Consider the following 19,859-nt stretch of genomic DNA (forward strand, 5'->3'; position numbering starts at 1 on the left):
ACGTCTGCTTGGAAAACGAGCAGCGAATGAAATTGCGCCAATCCTGGTTTCATTCAGCTGCGAACAAGACAAAGAGGAACTGTTTCAGAGGAAGCGGTCATACGGTGTTTTACTCGCATCTAGAATAAGCAATGCTTACAACGGATCGAAGCGGACGGTTACTGTTCGAGATGAAATGACAGCTCACGGAAGAGAGCTACTGCGAATTGCCAAGGATTTACAAGAACGGTTGAATATCAAATATGTTTGGCCTGGAAGAGGAGGAAAGATTTTGCTGAAGCGGCACGATGGAGGCAAAATTGAACAAATAGGCAGCAAGCAGCAGTTGTACCAATTGGCCCCCACTAGGAATAAGCGATCTCTTCAATCTCCAGGATCGTCGCCTCCAGCTGGGCCGTTACCTAAGCGCTAGTATCTATACCTAAAACTGATTGTGAACTTTTTTTTTTGTTTGTATTCGTGAATAATTTTTACTATGATACAATAGATCTGCTAAATAAAAATATTTGTAACTCTGGAGCTTCTTTTCAATTGAAAGTAATGCAATTCAACATACGAGGTATGAATAATATGGATAAATTCGATAAAATGAAAGAAATATTAGATTTATATACTGGTGTGGTTGACATTTTAGTGGTTGGCGAAACGTGGGTGAAGCATGATCGGAAGCAACTTTACGGTATCAACGGATACCGAAACATTTTTTCATGTCGATCAGATTCACAAGGTGGCGGTCTAGCAGTATATATTAGAGCTGCAATCTCATTCGATGAAATATCTAATGTACATGAGAATGGATTTCATCACGTGCACGTTCGTCTTGATATTGGAGAAACTCCATTTCATATACATGCAGTATACAGGCCGCCGTCATTTGAACATACAACATTCTTTTCGAAGCTGGATAGGGTGCTTTCGTGCGTAGGACAAGGTTCGTCTAGTATCGTTATTGGGGATATAAACATCCCAATTAATAAAACAGGATGCAATATTGTGAATGAATATTCAAATCTACTGAAATGCTATAATTTTGAGGTCACAAATACTTATGCCACAAGGCCGTTAAGTGGAAATATTCTTGATCATGTCGTCTGCTCGGAGTCTCTCCAACCTCTAGTAGTGAATGAGACCCTTTATTCTGACATAAGCGATCACTGTCTTGTGTTGTCTACATTTACTCTGAGAAAACCTGTAGTGCAGCGATGTCTGACAAAATCTGTCGTTAACAACACGCAACTCAATGAATGTTTTCGGCTCGCAATGGCGAACATACCGGAAGGAACTGCAGAAGCTCGGCTAGAATTCGCTGTTAACACTTACCAAAAACTGAAGCAACGTTTTACAAAAATAATTTCTGTTGATGCGAAAGTCAAAGGATTCTGTCCGTGGATGTCTTTCGATCTATGGAAACTGATGAAAATCAAAGATAACGTTTTGAGAGGCCATAAGAGGTACCCGTTCAATACGCATTACAAGGAGTTGTTGAATCATATTTCCAGGAGAGTGCAGCAGGAAAAGAATTCCGCCAAGGAAAACTATTATAGAAAATTGTTTACCGAAGCAAACCAGAAGACCGTGTGGAGCAACATTAACAAGATTCTTGGTCGAAGCAAGGAAGAGGACGATGTTGTAAAATTATCGGTGAACGGACAAGAAACAAACCGTGGACCCACTGTTGCAAACGCCTTTAACGATTTCTTCAGTTCAGTTGGACCCCAGCTTGCTAGTTCGATTAACAGTGCACGTGACATAAACAAGTATGAAACCTTAAGTCCGGTCTGCAATTCAATCTTCCTTCAACCAACCACTGAGCAAGAAGTTGTTGTGAAAATCAAGGAATTAGTAAACGGCAAAAGCTGCGGCACAGATGGAATCTCAGCTGAATTCGTTAAGAGGCATCACCAGATTTTTGCAATACTCCTACGAGATTCTTTCAACGAATGTGTTACAACTGGACGTTTTCCGGAGTGTTTGAAGATTGCTAGAGTAATCCCTATCCATAAAGGTGGTAGCAAGCTGGACGTTAATAACTATCGACCGATTTCAACGTTGTCGGTGTTAAGCAAAGTGCTAGAAAAACTGCTAGTAGGAAGAGTAGTAAACTTTCTTCGACAGCACAAGGTATTCTACAGTCGGCAATACGGATTCAGAGAGGGATCCAGCACATGGACGGCAGCATGCGAACTGGTAGATGAGATCCACGATGCCATGGGAGCGCGCAAAATAGAAGGAGTGCTGTTTCTTGACTTAAAAAAAGCCTTCGACACGATAGATCACCAAGTTTTACTTCAAAAACTGGATTGTTATGGCATTAGAGGAACATCCAACGATCTGTTTAGGAGTTATTTAACAAATAGAAAGCAGTATGTGTCAATCAACGGATCTATAAGCTCGAATCAGTATGTAACCGTGGGCGTTCCGCAAGGAAGTAATGTGGGCCCTCTTCTGTTTCTTCTATACATCAACGATCTGGCAAACCTGAAACTTCACGGAAAGCCTCGACTATTCGCAGACGATACGGCACTTTCTTATCAAAACTCCGATCCGAATCAAGTTATCCAGGAGATGAAAGAAGATCTAACAACTCTACAAGGATACTTATCCGAGAATATTTTATCTTTAAACCTGTCTAAGACAAAGTATATGTTGTTCCACTCCTCTCATCTAAAAATTCCACATCATTTGGACCTAGTTGTAAACTCAATTAGGATTGACAAAGTTTACACTTTCAAATACCTTGGGCTCACTTTTGATGCAAACCTGAAATGGTGCGAGCACATTTCTATTCTGCAACGTGAGTTAAGCTCTACATGCGGTATAATTTGGAGAGTATCGAAATACCTACCAACGAAAGAGCTCAAAACTATCTACTACGCGTTTGTTCATTCCAAATTGCAATACCTTGTGTCCATTTGGGGATCTGCTGCAAAATCCGCGCTACGTCCATTGCAATCAGTCCAAAACCGCTGCTTGAAAATCCTATTCAAGCGTCCGATTCTATACCCAACTTTACAGCTTTACAAGGATGCTCCTCATTCGGTTTTACCCATCCTCGCTCTACGGGAAAAACAGTGTTTGGTTCAGATGCATAATTTGCTAACCAATCCTGTTGTTGTGCACAACCAAAATCTGCAACGAACAGCAAGTCGCTATCCTCTAAGGAGTCAACCAGTATTTGCGATCAGTCGCCCACGAACAGCAGCCATCAAAAAATCCTTTGCATATTACGGCAAATCCCGTTATAATGCGTTACCCGCTCAATTGAAAACTGAACGAAGGATGCCAGTTTTCAAGAAACAGATCACGTTGCATATAAGAGACAACATAGAAAGCTACATAACATGAAATATGTTGAACTAGGGTGAAAATAGCTGCCAGAATTTACGGCACCCCCTTCACAGAGAACAATCTCACTGGGGGTGTTTTTGATGCTACCATAATCCACCATCTTCAAGAAGAAAAAAATAACCATAGTTTTATAAGTATACTGTCACATTGTATTAGTAATTCAAAATCGTATATTGTTAGCTTTTTGTTAATAAAGTAATAAAGTAATAAATAGTTGCGACCACTGTCAGGAGGTTATCACACTGCGAGCCTTCTGAAGTGGGGGAGAGTGGAGGGCGCAAGAAAAAAAAAAAAAAAAAAAAATGTCTGTTAGTCTGTGATTATACTGCAAGCTATATATTATTCCCAATATAAGCTAGTTCAAGCTAGACGTTGTGCCGGTTAAAAAATTTTTGTGCTCGGGAAATTAATTTATTCATTGGTCATGATTAATTATCTTTACTTTCAAATTTTAATTTAAACTCATGGCAACAACCTCTCATGCGAGTTCATTTAAAGCCAATATTAGTTTAGACTTTAGATTAGATTTTAAAATTTTTGTAGAGTTAAAATGCAGTTGGGGAGCATTGAAATTTGTAATGTAAACTACTACATTTGCTTTACTCGGTTCTAGGGATTTTACTTCCCTGTTCTCGTGTGCAGACACTTCGGTTATTAGCCTGCCTGCCTGAAATCTTTAAAAATGCTAATTACTTCTGTTTTTAGAGATCATATTAAGAAATCAATCAAACTTTAAGATTGATTGGCATTGAATATCATTTGTGATACGTTTAACATAAACTGATTGTTGTTTACCGGCAATCATCATTTGGAAACTATCCAACAACTGAAGGTACGAAAATATCTTGCTGTAAAAAAACAAACTGCAGTTAAAATATCCACCACTGACTGTTCATGCGCAATGGTTATAAAAACTAATCAGATAATTATTCAGGTTGGGATGAATTGAGGATACGGTAGAGTGCATCGTTTACCAAGTGAGACAGCGACAAAAACCATACCGATCCGATGTAGGATTTACAGTGTCATTTATTAACCACTGAGCGCTCAACGAGCAGTAAACAACTATTTAACCAAATGAAATTGCCGACAATAATTTAATTAGTCTTTCTATGACCACGTTGATGTTGGGCTGCTGCCTGGCCGTTGGTATTTATTGTGGAAGGGTACGAGTCATTTCTGCCCGCTATGTGGCTATGTAAATTGGAATAACTTTTGCTATCCTTTCCACTAGTCGGACTACATTTAGAGTTATGTGATGGAGATAATTGAATGTGCCGATCGAACTAAACTTGACGAAATCGGACGCGTAAGCGTAAACATTTTAACTCGGTGATATCCCCCGACAAATGTGTTGAAATGCCTATGCTATTAAGCCTATTGATATACATTAATCGGTGGATTAAGTGGTTACTACATTTTCAGCCGTAAAACTCGAACGAATTTTTCAAATCGATTGTTTCGAAATATTTGGTTGAATAGTTAAATAAATAATGACGTAGTATTTGGTTATATTTTCAAACAAAAGGATCATAAGTGACGATCTCCTAAAAATTGAGCATCACTAACTGCGCTTACGTAATGGCAAGTTTATCGAGGTAGAAATTCCAATTAATGGACAATCAGAGCTTTTGCATTTTATAGCGTTGACGCAATGTCGGTTATGTGTTGGTTTTAGAACGCCGTTATGCAGCATGAATTGTTTATACTTCAGTAACTCAAAATTATCTAAAATGTAATAGGTATTTAAGCAGATAAACTTAGTAGATACGACAATGTGATAAAAATACCTTCAAACTTCTGTAATATTTTTATTTATTGAAAATTAAGGCCGGAGCAGTGCATGAAACATCAAACAGCGTTCGTACGATCGAGAAAGATAGCATTTTGAAAATCCTAGTTTTTCGAATACATCATCGTGTGTAAAACCCGTACCTGATATGATATGTCACTACAGTTGAGTATTCAAAACCATCTAATTAAAGCGCACTCTCATTGAAAATTTTGCTTCGTCTTTTTTCTCTCTCTAATGCGCTGGCTTGGCCTTAACGGGAAATTAGCAGTCATTAACATTTCGTCAGAGAGCCCAATTTCGGAAGTAGTTTTTGGGCCCAAAAGCGGGGTTCTGTTTATGAAAATGTAAATACTGCATTCTTCTTGCCAATCTGAACACAGCGAATATAATTTCATGAACAGAATTTTTGTTTCAAACAAAAAAAACTGCTTTTGAAATTAGCAGAATCGATGACGACTAATTTCACCTTAAAGTCAAGGGAGCCCTATAAAATGGAAAGAAGCAACGAGATAGTTCATTGTATAAAGCAAATCCTTATCCATCAATTGTTAAATTGTCACAAAATGACATATTCATTAAATATACACTTTATGCTTTTATTTTCAGAACCCGTTTTACTGTGCTTTTGGCATTCTTACTCAACATAAAGGGCAGTAGTGACAGCAACAGTTTTTTGTAAACCCGGAATAAAAAAACGGAAACAGAGCAACAAACACGGAACGACAAAACCAAACAACGCGCTTTTCATTGGCCTCTCACCGGTTACCAATCGAACCTGCTTCGGTCAGCGATGGCGAAAGCGGATTCTATCCAGAATGGAATCAAGACAGAGTGAGTAAATCGGAAACTGTTCACAATTAACTTTTTTTTTCTTTCAACCGTAAAACTTTGCGAAACAAAGAAATATTAACGCAGATCAGATTGTTTTGCATGTCTAATGCGGGGTAAAGCTCGTTAAAAACCTACCTGTATTCCTAATTCAATTATTCTATAGATTAGTTGTGGATAAAAATTTACACCTTGTATACCAAAAAAAAGAAAAAGACTTGAAATTCACAATACAATAAAATATAAACAAGAAAACATACTGGAAGTAGACCGGCACTTACTTAAGGCCCAAACAGAATGCTGCTTCAACGCGTCCGTCAGCGTTATTTTGACAATCCCATAAGTTAATTGTCAAATTGCTTCACGTGTTAGTCTGGTGTACTGATCGGTCACCGCATCAAATGTTCTGCCGACATCACTGATGTCGTCGTCAAAACAAATAACATGACTGAATTTAATAAACATCGTGCCCCGCATTTCGCTCGCCGCTCGTCGCTCAAGCGCCATGTTGAATAGCAAGCAAGAAATACCATCTACTTGTCGAAGTTCCCTGCGAGATTCGAAAGGGTCCGACAATCCATCCGAGAATTTCACATAGCACTGAATCTAAGTCTAGTGAGCTAACGCGAAGATCCGTTTTGGTTCAGAATTTTTCATTGCTCTTGTTGGTATACATTATCATATGCGGCTTTAAAATCAATGAACAGGTGATGCGTGGGGACTCGTAATTCGCGATACTTCTTTCTGGAGGATCTGTTGTAATTTCGTTTGGTTGGGTGACCTCCACGTGTACCGAGGGTATAGGTTATGCTGGCACAAGATACTACGTATGATCATGTTCTTGGTGGCGACGAAGTTAACAAGTCTAAGGCCGTTCTCGTTCGTTTACGGGTGAGCGAACCACCTAATCACCAGTTAAAAGTTATCCTCCTGACCAATCTGAGCATTATACTCCCCGATCATGTCTAGAGCAGCGGTGGTATTCGCGCTTCAACTGCGCGTAAAATACGTCTTTGTCATCATCGGTGCATCCAAAGTGAGGGCTGTGCACGTTAATTATGCAAATATTAAAGACTCGGCCCTTAATTTTTAATCTGCACATGCGGATGTTGATCGGCCACCACCCGATCACCTGCTTCCGCATCTCGCCCAGCTGGTGTGTATTATCGCTACTCTGGTAGATGATGTGACCATCTCTATTCCTACGTTCCATTGTTGCTGTCCATACAATACGTCCTGCAGCAATACGATATCGAACTTGCGGCTCTTCACTTCTTCAGAAAGCACGTGGTTATTTCCGAGGAAATTTAGAGACCGACAGTTCCTTGTTCCTAATTTCGTCGCCTGAGTCTTTGCCGATTGTTCCGATCAGAGTTATTATTTACATCGTTTGTTGCTTTGAATTTTTTAGTGATGCTGACTTGCAAGGCCCGCGACCAACCCCACTGTATCGTCCGAAGACCAACGTAGCTTGAAAGAGCCCTCCTTCCCTGTCAGCATACGACCTTGCTTTCCACCGGAGTTGGTTACCCGATCTCCACCGATTGTACTGAATCCTACTGACTTTATCTAGCAGCACCGTCTAGTCGAGATTCGAACAAACGACGACTGGCATGGTAGACCAACATAATACCTCGAAGCTAACTAGGCACAAGGCATCGATGGTACGCATTATCCAGCCGTTTGCCAGCCTCAGCCATAGACCCGTATTGGTATTAACGAAACAACCACGCCATTTGGTGAATTTTGTGTTTAAGTTCATTCGAATAGGTGGATAAAATACGCCATATTTTAGATTTCCGTCTTGAATTATTTACAAAATGACTAAATGAATGTAATAAAGTTTGATAATCAAATTTTACTGTACATATTTGCGGAATTATCGGTTCTAAAGAACCAGTTTTTTTTTTGTTTATAGTCACTTTAACAGCTTGGGTCATTCGTGACTTCTGCGGGGTTGGGAATTAAACCCGGATCCCCGGCGTGAGAGGCGTAAATACTAACCATTACACCGGGAGTGACCCCACAGAACCAGTTGTTTTGGGAATTATCTCCGAAATTTATATACTTCACATAGGTCATCCTCTTAATCCAGCAGCATAGAACCGAGCAGGCTCGTGCTGTATCAAGAACTTGTCTCCTTTATACTTACTCCTGGGCTACTCGTCGCCAATTCCTTGAGCGTCTCGACACTCGCAAGTCGGCTTCAATTTGTTCGGGCTGTCTAGCACGCTGGGCCCCTATATTCTTACTTCCGTTTGTGTTCTTGAAAAGAGCAGTTTCACCACACAGCTGTCCAGCTAGTTTGCCGTAAACTACTTCACACTTCCAAAAGTATTTTGGATCCACTCAGGCTCCACTGGATGGTGGCCATCCTGCACATAATCGGTGGTATACCACTAGAAGGCTTTTGTTCCTTACTGGTAGGACGCCAGAACCGGCAAAAACCATACGGAACAATCCTGTTGCTTCAGGAAAAGCAACAGATGCTTTTTCAGATACTCGTTCACGTAAATGTGTTGACAGTTGACAGTCCTAGTTTCTATGAAAAAGTCAGGTACAGAGCCTGCCAAACCATATATTTCTAAACGACAGTTTGATATGCTTTCTGCTAGTTTTCCTCTTCCGGTAATTGTTTGGCCATTTTGTTTTATTTTACTTTGTAGATGACACTTTCAGCTTGTTGGCGACACCTCGGATGGAAAGATTGGGGTTACGCTTGAAAGCCGCTTACTTTGTTATTGTTGCGGCTTTTGATTTCCCACCAATCCAAGCTTCCTGGCTATCGACAAACATTTCCCGAACACTTCTATATCATTGGAGACAGACATTGGAGATTCCTAATGATTTCGCTAACTTGTCCTGCGCGTAGTTTGGATTGTCGCAATGCACGGACAAAATTTTGATACGTGATTGATTACTCTTGTTTGGGCGCTATTTTGATAACTGAAAAGCAAATGTCAAAATCATTATTCTGCACGCACACAATTAAAAATCAGAAGTGTTCAGCTTCTTGAAGGCACGATAAAAAGAAAATTGTCGAAAATTGTTTTGGTCGACCAAATTCTGATCGTATCACTTTTTTTAGTAAAGTATGCCTCTTGGGCAGAGATGGTCCGATCACTTTGACTCAATTTTGATTCATTTGACAGTACCGTCTCAGCCGAGCAAAATACGGTGTTATACTGCTAATACCTCATTAGTGACTAAATGAACGTTCAGTTAATAACTAATGCGATACTAGCACTGCAGCACCACAACTACCAAAGATACAGCAAAACTTTATTCGGCAAAATTGTAAATAATAATTAGTTCTACAAATGTCCCATATATAACTTTGTCAAATTTTGCTCGACTGAAGCGGTACTGTCAAATGAATCAAAATCGAGTCAAAGTGATGCCTGCTTTTGGGTCGTCCAAGTCGGACGTGAGCCCAGTATCTCATGTCATCCCCCTAGGAGATATCCATGTTAGTGCGAGCTGAAAGTTTCGTTGGCCTTCAGTATTGCGCGACATATCGAGCAAAATTTGAAATGAATTTAATAGCAAAAAAAAGTTGAAATTTGTTTAAATCACCAAGCTCCAATTTGTAATTACCGCAATATGAATAGCATATCTTTTTGAAAGTGTTCCATTATAAATACCAAAATTATCTCTTCAATGACTAATGATACAAAATTACGCTTACATCAAATAGCGCCTGCAAGGAATAATTATTTCAACAATTGAGTAAACGAACCGTCAAAAAGAATGCCACCCAGTCCCGACGAATAGCTTCCTGTTTTATCTTAACCCACGGTGAATGGCAACCCAATGAATGGGTGCAAACTTTACTAATAAATGACGACATAGTGTAGATATATACATATAGTTTTCGTAGTGGCGGCAGCAAAGTTTAAGCAAAAGACAAGATTAACACAAAGGATTTGTGTCTTTTCAAGTCACCGCTTTCCATCAGAAATTCAGTAATATCTCGGCAAACTTTTGAAATGAGAATTGTGGGGGTGGCGGTGGGTGGGAAAAACGAAACGTAAGAGAAGAATAGAATTCACTATGTTTCCGCCAGCCAGCAGTGTGCGTTTTCAAATTTAAAAGTAACACCAAAAAGGAAAGCAAAGTTGTGTTTCATCGTTAAATTTGCATAATACAGCAGGCAAGTTTTACTTTTTGGCGTAGAGAAAATTTGTTTTACTGCAAAGGCTGCCAACTTAGGCGACGCAGGCAGGTACGAATTTCGCCGATCATTTTTAAAATTTTAATATATTACAAGCTGCAGAACTATATACAAACAGCTTTCTCTTGGTCATTTGTAAGATGATGGTGTAAAGTTCTCTGGGGACCTCGATTTTGAGAAAATGATTTTGAGTGGTTTATTTAAACACTAAAACATCAAAAACTACGGCAGCAAGATAATTTCCGGAGGCGCAGCATTTTAAATTTCATTCTTCGACGTTGTCGCATTAGTTTAGGTTCGGTAAAACCTTTGCCTGGTCTAAGCTCACAACTCAGCGAAACAACCTACGAGCCAAAGATTGGCAATGCTAGTAAAGCACACGCCAGGGAAAATTACACAAGAACTACATTCGTCAGGGTGTCGTTTATATTTTACCAAACATCACAGAATCCGATGTAATCATACAATCCTATTTCTTGTTCCTGGAAACATTGTCGTGGGAGATTTTTTTTTCAATAAGATAGAAATTCTATTATAAGGAATAACCACTCTTGGTATGAAATAAACGAAATTAGGAACTGGAGGTCGTTCGGGCTCTTGAAATCTGTGCGCAACACCCGCTTGGTTGTTGCATGCCAGGCACAAAATAAATTGCACTTTTCTTAAATTACTACAATTTTCTGCCATCTAATAGCAAACGATGACGATGGCGGCGGCGAGACGACGTACAACCTGGATTGCCCCATGGTTCACACGACCAAAGTAATCACCATTCGCCTCGTGCCACTTTAAGTGCATTATTGCTGCTGGTGCTTCCGCTGTACGACTACAGCGACAACAGCGTCGGGAACCGAAAGGCAAACTGTTAGTGCCTTTTTTCGGATTGCACGGTCGATATCCAGACGCTAATACTTCACTTGAGAAATGCAATCAATACGTCTGAAGCATTTGAACAAAGTTTTTTTTCCTCTCGGGGTGGTGTTGCCATTGGCTTGCTTCCCTTTCATTCTTCCCTATATCTAAGCCAGTCGCCAGACATAACATTCTGCAGATACCGAATATATAATTAATGGTTTTTGCCGGTTGCCACATTAAAACCGACAGTGATTTCTCCCCTCGCGATCTAGATCATGATTTCCCGTCTGTCGCCAGTGTTGGGTTGATAACTTTGTCTGCAGTTCTGGTTAGTGCTTGCGTAGTTCACATACTCGCTTGTTCCATCGGTATTGTAAGCGCCAAAAAACATTCGCTGGTTTCTTTTTCCTATAAGTAATATTTCCAATATCTGTATATAGATATATACATGTATATCTTAATCAATCGAAACGAAGCATTACACTGATAACGATATACGCAGTGAAATTCATGCTTAATTGGTCGTTTTATTGGTAGGTTATAAACGTCCGGCATCGTGGAAGTGTAATGGAAAAGACTTTCACTGATGCACTGAACATCTTTTTTTTTGTTTCGCTCAACACCATTATCGTTTCAAACATCGGTTTTAAACAAGCATAGAAATGCGGTGTAGTGGAACCCATTGGATTCGTAGTTTATTGGCAGAGCATTAAGACAACAAATTTAACTGCGCAATTTTATTTATTTACCTGGCTTACAAATCAATGCCACAAAGAAACCTAATGCAAAATAATTTGCGTTTGATGTTGGATAGTCGAAAAAATAAAAAATGAAGTCTTCATTACCGAACCAATCATCGGGTAAACTTCGCAACCGACTGGTAATGATACACGACAATTGTAGCGTGGACTGTAGACTGAATAGTCTAATTTTCCCCCTTGATTCCCCGAGATTCGCACATATAGATAACGACCCCCAATTAGCCACAAATCGTATATCAATGAACCAATCGTTAACCTAGCTTAACAATATTCGAATCATATACCTATGATATACATTGCTCACTAAAATGCATTCAAAATGCATTTATTGCCCATTATGTTTATGCACCTCGTCCAATTTTTTGCATGTATATACGAGTATTTTTGTTTTATTTCCTGATAACAGATAGTTATACATAAAAAAAATCAACAAGGCAGCCTTGCTGTCTTTAAATCTTTTACAAAATATGCTCATGGATTTGATAGCGATTCAGTTATTTCAGTCTTCCATACTTGCTTACTTTACTTTTTCGGTGACAATCCCCTTATCGAGTCAGTGCCGAATTTAGACGCCGTCTCCACGTTTGTCGGTCTTCGGCTGCCGTTCTCTAATCTCTTGTAACACCTGCTACTCTAGCATCCTCATCAACAGCACTCAACCAACAGGTACGCCAAGTAGTGGTCGCAGGATCTTATGCTCAAGAACGCTAAGACCCCGTCGGTCTTTCCACTGAGGTAATCAACATCTTAGAGAACGCGAATTTCGTACGGAGTTGCAGGCTACGGGGCCTCAGCTGACTACGTAATCCGTAAAATACCTTGTTGGCAGCCGCTACACGCCTTTTGACTTCACGGCTCACATCGTTGTCGCATGTGCCAAGTAACGTACCTGTAGCTCTGTAGCCGTAAGGTTGCCGAGTCTGCTTTAACAAGCGAATGGTCGTGGGTTCGAATCTTAGTAGAATCAGGCCATTCGATGTCAAAGTGACTTTAGCATGGGTTTATTCTCAGGCCCTTCAAATGAGACCCTTATAGTTAAATGCACTGGTAGCGAAAGGATTGTACGAAAGGATAACGTAGGACTATATCAAATCATTAGATCAAAGACTAACTACATTTCTGGCATTTCACACATATGTTTATAAGAATCATTGTTTAAGTGAATGCTTAAAACAGAAGAGCGAAATATTCAGATTCAATTTTTCATTGAATGTAATGGTGGCTTTGAAAATACGTGGACGGGAGTTCATAAGTACAACACCTGCAACCATTGAGACCTATCGGTTAAAGTAGTAATGATTGATCAGCCCACAGATTACTGTATTAAATATAATTATGCGTAGCTTGACATGTTTCAATAATCTTGCTTTAACTCGCTTGTGGTCTTTAAAAGGACCATTGGTTACAAATAACATTAAAGCCAAAGCACGTTCATCGCAAATATGACGTGACATTTGAATGTCCTTCTCTTCTGACATGAATGGCAACAGGCACGTAAGTTAGCGGCGTCGATTCACTTCTTTTGCTCCGAAAAGGTTTTACTTGTTTACTTTCAAAGTTTACCGCTTGTTACATAGTAAAAAATATGCTACATGCGCAAAAATTTCTGTTTCATTTGATGAGAGTCCTTATCTTCCTACCACAGGGGTGAGGAGTCTCAAACCATCATATAATAAATTCATGCCTCCAAAAACCCCCACATGCCAAATTTTGTTCCATTTGCTTGATTAGTTCTAGAGTTATGAAGAAATTTGTATTTCATTCGTATGGAAGCCCCCCCCCCCCTCTTAGGGGTCTCAGTACACCAGAGAAAAAATTATTACCTCCAAAAACCCCCACGTGCCAAATTTGGTTCGTTGAGCTTTATTAATTCTCGAGTTATGAGGAAATTCGTATATTATTTATATATACCATAAAATTGCTGATCATTTTATCTGTCCAACGACATATACATGGTGCAGTTTCGTTCAGTAGTTTAGTAGTTATTAGCATTTGAAATCTTTCATTTAAACGTTACACTTCTATTTTCGTTTTCACAAAGTGCTACCCAGTCCCAGTATAGTAAACAAAGACGTAGTCCTACGTCAAAAAAAGTAACATACCAAGGTGAACAAATTCGTCCATTACAAATATATCACCACCACAGTTGCACCACCTGAAGACCTGCCACGTTCTTTACTGCCACCATATACTTTGTTTCGGTTGAATTTACGATATGCCCTATTCTGGTAGCTTCTGCTTAAGATGCGTATACGCTTCTTTCACAGCTCTACGGTTTATACCGAATGATATCAATGTCATCCGCGAACCCATGTGAGATTTCATTATGATGATACCGCTTCTCTGCTGGACCCTTCGGAAAGCACCTTCCAATGCAATGTTGAACAGCAAATTCGATAACTCGTTACCTTTTTTCAAACCATCTAATGTCACAAACGAATCTGCTGTCTCACCCGCTTTCGTGACGCTTGATTTTAAGCCATTAAGGGCAGCATGTATCATACATGCTGTCTCTCTAAACATATACATAACATAACATACTTGGATCGCCACTTTGAGTGCCTCGTTCGGAATCCCGTCAGGACCGCGCGCTTTCCTCGTTTTTAAATCCCTGGCAATTACGATGAGTTCCTTATTCGTGACCGGAATGAGGACATCATTCGATTGACCGTACGGGGTCGGAGGCCACCAAACTGGATCGTGTTGCGGAGAGAGCCCTTCCACGATGACTTTCAGCATTTGGGGGCAGGTTTCCTGCGGAGCGGATGTACCCTTCATCTTTTTCATCACCACCTGGCATGCACCGCCCCAGGGGTTCGAGTCCGTATCGCGGCATAGCTCCTGAAAACAGGATTTATGCTACGCCTAATCTCCTTGTTGAGCGCCAACCTGGCTGCTCTAAGTTCGACCCCCCGAGCTTCAGCACCTGCATCGGTCCGGGCCCTCTGCGCTAGCCTTCTCACTCTGTGGCACCTGGAACGGAGCTGGGCAATGGTATCACTCCACCAGTATACCGAGCGACGACCGTTCGTTGACTGCCCCGTCCTGGGCATAGTGGCATCACATGCCCGTACTAGGACGTTGGTCAGCTCACTCTGCGATTGCTCTCTGCGCTGAGTGCTTCAACGAACAGGTCTTTGTCGAAGGACTTCACTTTCCACCTCCTCCCTGTCGACTTCAACCCACGTGGCCGTAGCATTCGTCGTTCAATCGTGTACCGTATAGCTTGGTGGTCGCTATGCGTGTACTCATCTGACACCCTCCAGCCCATGTTGGCAAACAACGTTGGGCTGCAGAAGGTGATACCGATGATCGATTGTTGTACCCCCCTACAAAAAGTACTGACGGATCCCACGTTAGCCAGACTTACATCCAGCTTGGACAGAGCTTCCAGCAAGCTTTGTCCCCTAGGGGTAGTGCACCTGGTACCCCATTCGACAGCCCAAGCATTGAAGTCTCCTCCAATGACAACGGGCTTGTGTCCCGTGAGCTCGTCGGTGAGCACGTCTAGCATCCGGTCAAACTGCTCCGGCGACCACCTAGGTGGAGCGTAGCAGCTACAGATGCAGATGCATCGACCACAACAATCACGAACCCTTCTTGGTTGGACGAAACCACCTCCTGGATCGGGTATCTACCCATCACAGCAATCGCTGCCATCCGACCCTTGTCGATTACCCAGTTTGCGCTGCCCCGGGGGACCCGGTAGGGATCCGCGATAATGGCAATATCGCACCCCGTTTCGGCTGCCGTTTGCCAAAGCAACTCCTGTGCCGTCTCACAGTAGTTCAGGTTAATCTGTATAACCTGCACCATTATCGTTGCAAAGCCCTCCTATAAGCCGCACTAGGATTGGGCAAAATTCCCGAAAGTATCGATAATTGAATATCAATATCAAATCCGTCGCTTTATCGATACCCTCGATATATCGTTCGTGAAGCATCCATGTTAGATTTATCGATACTATTTAAGGCGGCATTCTGGGATTAGAAAATGCTACACAAAAAAGGGATTCATAGAAATTAATCAATAAAAACAGCTCGCTTTGTACGGAAAACCGCACTCGTGCACCACCTGCCACAGCTGTTCGCGCTCGACTGAATCGTATGCTGCCTAGGAATCCACAAAAATATGACGGGTTATGCTCCCGATACATCTGGATGAGCTGCCGATGAATAAAAATTTGATCGGTAGTAGCACGGGCCTCCATAAAGCCCACCTGGTACTACCCTACGAACTCTCCTGCTACCGGGGATAGACGACGCAACAAAATCTGGGAGAGCACCCTGTTGGTGGGTTTGACCAGCGTTATGCTGCGGTAATTACAGCAATATATCCGAGATGGGACAAACCACACCCTCAATCCACTCGTCCGGCAGCCCTCTCCCAAACCCCTCAAACCATCCAGTGATGTGTCGTTGCTGGCGGTTCTTGGCAATTCCTGCAGAGTTCCGCCGAGTGTTGCTCCTTTCCGGTTCTAGCTCTTCTCGATCTTTGTCCCACCCCTGTCCTTCACCACTATTATGGCGCGTAAAAAGCTGGAAAGTCTTTGTTAATGCAGTCAACGCCCAATACTACTCTCTGTGCTCTCTGGTCAGTTCTGAATTGCTGAAAATCGCGTATCGTATGCACTTACTGTTCAATAAGCGTTAAACATGTAAGTGACATTGTTCAAGGTTTTGCATAAGAGTCAATTCCAATAAAGTAAATTTGAGAATTAAGCTTAGTAGATACCTGAAGAAAACAGCGCCAGAAAAAATCCCCAAAATATTGCTTTCTTCAGCATTTCTCGGTCTAGTTTTAGCTTTTATTTTTTGAGCTGCATACCCAAGCAACCAAAAGTTCGAATATTACTTGACACGCGAACTTGAAAGTTCACAATTAGTTCAAATTCAGTTACGTGAACTTTCTTGCTGATTAGTAGTGCATATCAAGTATACGTGGAACTAAATGCTTTAAGAAGTGCTGTGAGTACTTCATAAATACTTCAAAGTCAGTGTTGCCACATGTACAGATTTATCTGGAAAAGTACAGATTTTTTCGGTACAGATTCTGTACGGTACAGATTACAGATTTTTGCCAAAAAGTACAGATAGGTACAGATTTTTATGAGTGTTAAAAACTCATACTTTTTTCTCAGTGCTGTTTCTTGAAATCAATAGAGAAGCAATTCTTAGTATGAATTAAAACAAAACAAATCGTATTTATGTCTAAGTTTAGCAGAGATATGTTCAACCATCATGAAACAAATAAATTATTTGACTCGTGCATTTTTTAATGCTAGCAAACCAAATTTTTCTATACAATAAATATTTTTAATGGTACAGATTTTTGGAAGAAAAAGTACAGATGAAAAAGATTTTTGCCCCTTCCAGTACAGATGAACACTGCAGGCAACACTGTTCAAAGCTATTAGGATGCTACATGAAGTTCTGAAGTAACTTTAGTTGCTAACGACTTCTGCGTGCTGCTTTTTTGTTTAAATTTCTGGTGATCAAACCAGCAGAATCTAAAACTATTTGAGATTATTTATTTTTATTTTATTCGAATAAATATAATCCTCGCACATTTCTAAATACAAATATAAATTAGAATGCAATGCTCTTCATTATTGTGTTGTATTGTGTAGCATATGCTGTCGGTATCTCACTACTAGTTAATTGCCTGGCTCCAAACTTTATGCACAGAGAACAGATTAATAGGCTCGAAGGAAGTAATCGATTTTTTGTGTGTAAAATCTGTCGGTGGCGCCCTCCAGAAATAGTTTGCCAAACGCATCAAAAAATATCCATGTACCTTTATCAATATTTCTTTGTGCTGAAGTTACATAGCAGCGATGGCAGCGACATCAAGATTTAGTTTGCCACTTACTGCTCAAGGGGTGCTCTATTGAAGGATTACTCGTAGATTACATAAAAACCTTTTACACACTTTTTATCGATTACCTGGTAGTCTGTTCTCTGTGCTTTATGTTCTATAATTAACTCGCGCTGCATAAAGCTGCTGCAAGTTCTAAAACGAGCTTTTACTTAAGAACAACTCATTGGCAAAATTCACGTCGCTTGTATACGACATAGGTGACGCAGTGGATCGGGGTAGGTTTACAACGCGGAACACCCAGGTTCAAACCCAACAGCAGGCAAATGCAACGAATATAGAAGTTAGGTAGAAGTACAGTGGACCCCCGCTCGTTTGAACGATTCCTCATGCAAACTAACGGGGTTAGTTTTTAATTTGCACAACTGGCAACTCTAAATATGCTGGAACTTGTGTGAACTGGTCGCCCTACTCTTTGTTATTGTTTTGGTGGTTTGATTCAGTTGGAAGTTGGAAGCAGCGAATATTTCATTCTCCGATCGGATTTCTATCATAATCGTTGGGAAAACGCAATGTGAAACAGATTAAACACGCTAGATCAGTACAAACAAATCGCGTTTATGCGCATTGTCTGCATAAGCAAATGCAGACGTCATGTTAAGCATGACATTTGAACCATTTTTAATTTGCACGTCGTGCAAACCAACGGGGTGCAAATTAAAAAGTGTTCAGATTAAAAACGGTCAAACGAACGAAAGTCCACGGTATAAAAATAGACCATAGAAGTGCTGCTAAATTTTAGTTTTTTCCTCGTTTTTGACAGTTTATTTCGAAGCTGCTTAGCGTTCTATGCAGCGAACCCAACACAGCGTGAAAGTTCGGTTAATTACTTAAAAGTGACGTTACTTAGCAAGTTATAGATTAATATACATAAAGCTGCTTAACCCTCGTTAGACACCATTATTCTAACTCTTGGTTACTTGGGTATCCCGCTTTATCAAACAGTATCGGGATGAAATTATCGATTTAGCATAATATCGACGTCGTAAGTATCGATGAAATATATCGAAATATCGGCCTTCTGGTATCGATATCGCGGGTATCGATACGGTATCGCCCAATCCCGCACGCAGTGGGCCGCGTGTGGCATGCTTATTTCCCGCTTCGGCTATGCAGAGCAAACACCTGGGGAGATTGCTACATCCCCTGGCGAAGTGGCCATCTTTGCCGCACCGCCTGCACAGCTTAGACCGATCGGGGGCCTTACACTTGCCTGCCCGATGGCCAAAGCCCATACACCTGAAACAGCGTTCGATATGCCGTTTCGACGCAAGTGTACAGACTGACCAGCCAACATTTTGTTGGCGATTGCCTCTAGCACGTTTAAGGTTGCGGTTTGCATATCTCCATATGCCTTCCGCAACCGGATGTCTGCGGGTGCCACATCAACATTAAGCTGATCCCGCAGAGCATCCTTCACGCCAACTGCCGTCGTAAGCTCGTCGAGGTTTTTACACTCGACAAGAACACGCTGCGACAGCGCCTTTACTCGGCCCGCTTCGCCCATGGACTGCTCAACCAGTTGCCTGTAATTCGAGCTCTGGACAGTTGGGTCCTTTTTGAGCTCGAAGAGCATATCCCCTGCCTGGGTTCAGCGGGTCTTCACTACGTTGGCTCCAAGCTCCTGCAGCTGCAACCCTAACATTACGCAGTAAGTCGGCGTACGACAGATTACCTGTCAGCTTCACTACTAAGGCGTCGCCCTTATGGACACGCCTTGGCTTTGGCTTTGCAGCCGCAGCCTCGCTCGGTTTCGGTCTAGGCGGTTTAGGCGGTTTACGCCTAACCAGCCGCCAGTCGTCATCCCCGGTCCCGGCAGCACCGTCCGGGACCGCCTCCGCGTGTTCGCTGGTAGAGGCGCGATCCAAGGTCCGCTGCCTCTTGGCCACCGGCGTTGGTCCATTGTCGGGCGTAGCCGCCTTGCACTTGGCAAGCGGCGTACGCGCCTGACTAGGCATGGCCACAGCCTTATCGGTTATAACCCGAGCTTTGGCGATCTCGCATCGCTGCAGAAGCTTCTGCCTCTAGGTAGAGCGGAGGCTCACCGCCAGCTTTTTAATGTAGAGGTTGACATTTGACCTCGAGTTGATGAACGAGTACAACTCGTCCACCAACCTTTTGGTCAGATAGCCTGCAACCTTCGTAAGGTTCACATGCTTGACACCCTTCAAGACCTTCACGGTTACCATATGAAACTTTTACCTAGGAAGCTGTTTGAAGC

The 19,859-nt window shown here is 41.5% G+C and overlaps 1 protein-coding gene across 4 annotated transcripts in view; it reads left to right on the forward strand.

Moving 5' to 3' along the window:
- LOC128743487 (putative uncharacterized protein DDB_G0277255) overlaps positions 1-19,859 on the forward strand; it is a 231,913-nt gene that overhangs the window by 102,187 nt on the left and 109,867 nt on the right. For all 4 annotated transcript variants that reach the window (XR_008412302.1, XM_053840080.1, XM_053840082.1 and 1 more), the window contains exon 3: positions 5,750-5,974. Coding sequence is in view for 3 of the 4 variants with exons in the window: in XM_053840080.1 (XP_053696055.1) it covers positions 5,934-5,974 (41 nt within the window). In the remaining variant the exon portion in view is untranslated. The remainder of the gene's footprint in view (positions 1-5,749; positions 5,975-19,859) is intronic.

Source organism: Sabethes cyaneus, chromosome 3 (assembly GCF_943734655.1).
Source record: "Sabethes cyaneus chromosome 3, idSabCyanKW18_F2, whole genome shotgun sequence".
In the NCBI taxonomy this organism is placed as follows: domain Eukaryota; kingdom Metazoa; phylum Arthropoda; class Insecta; order Diptera; family Culicidae; genus Sabethes; species Sabethes cyaneus.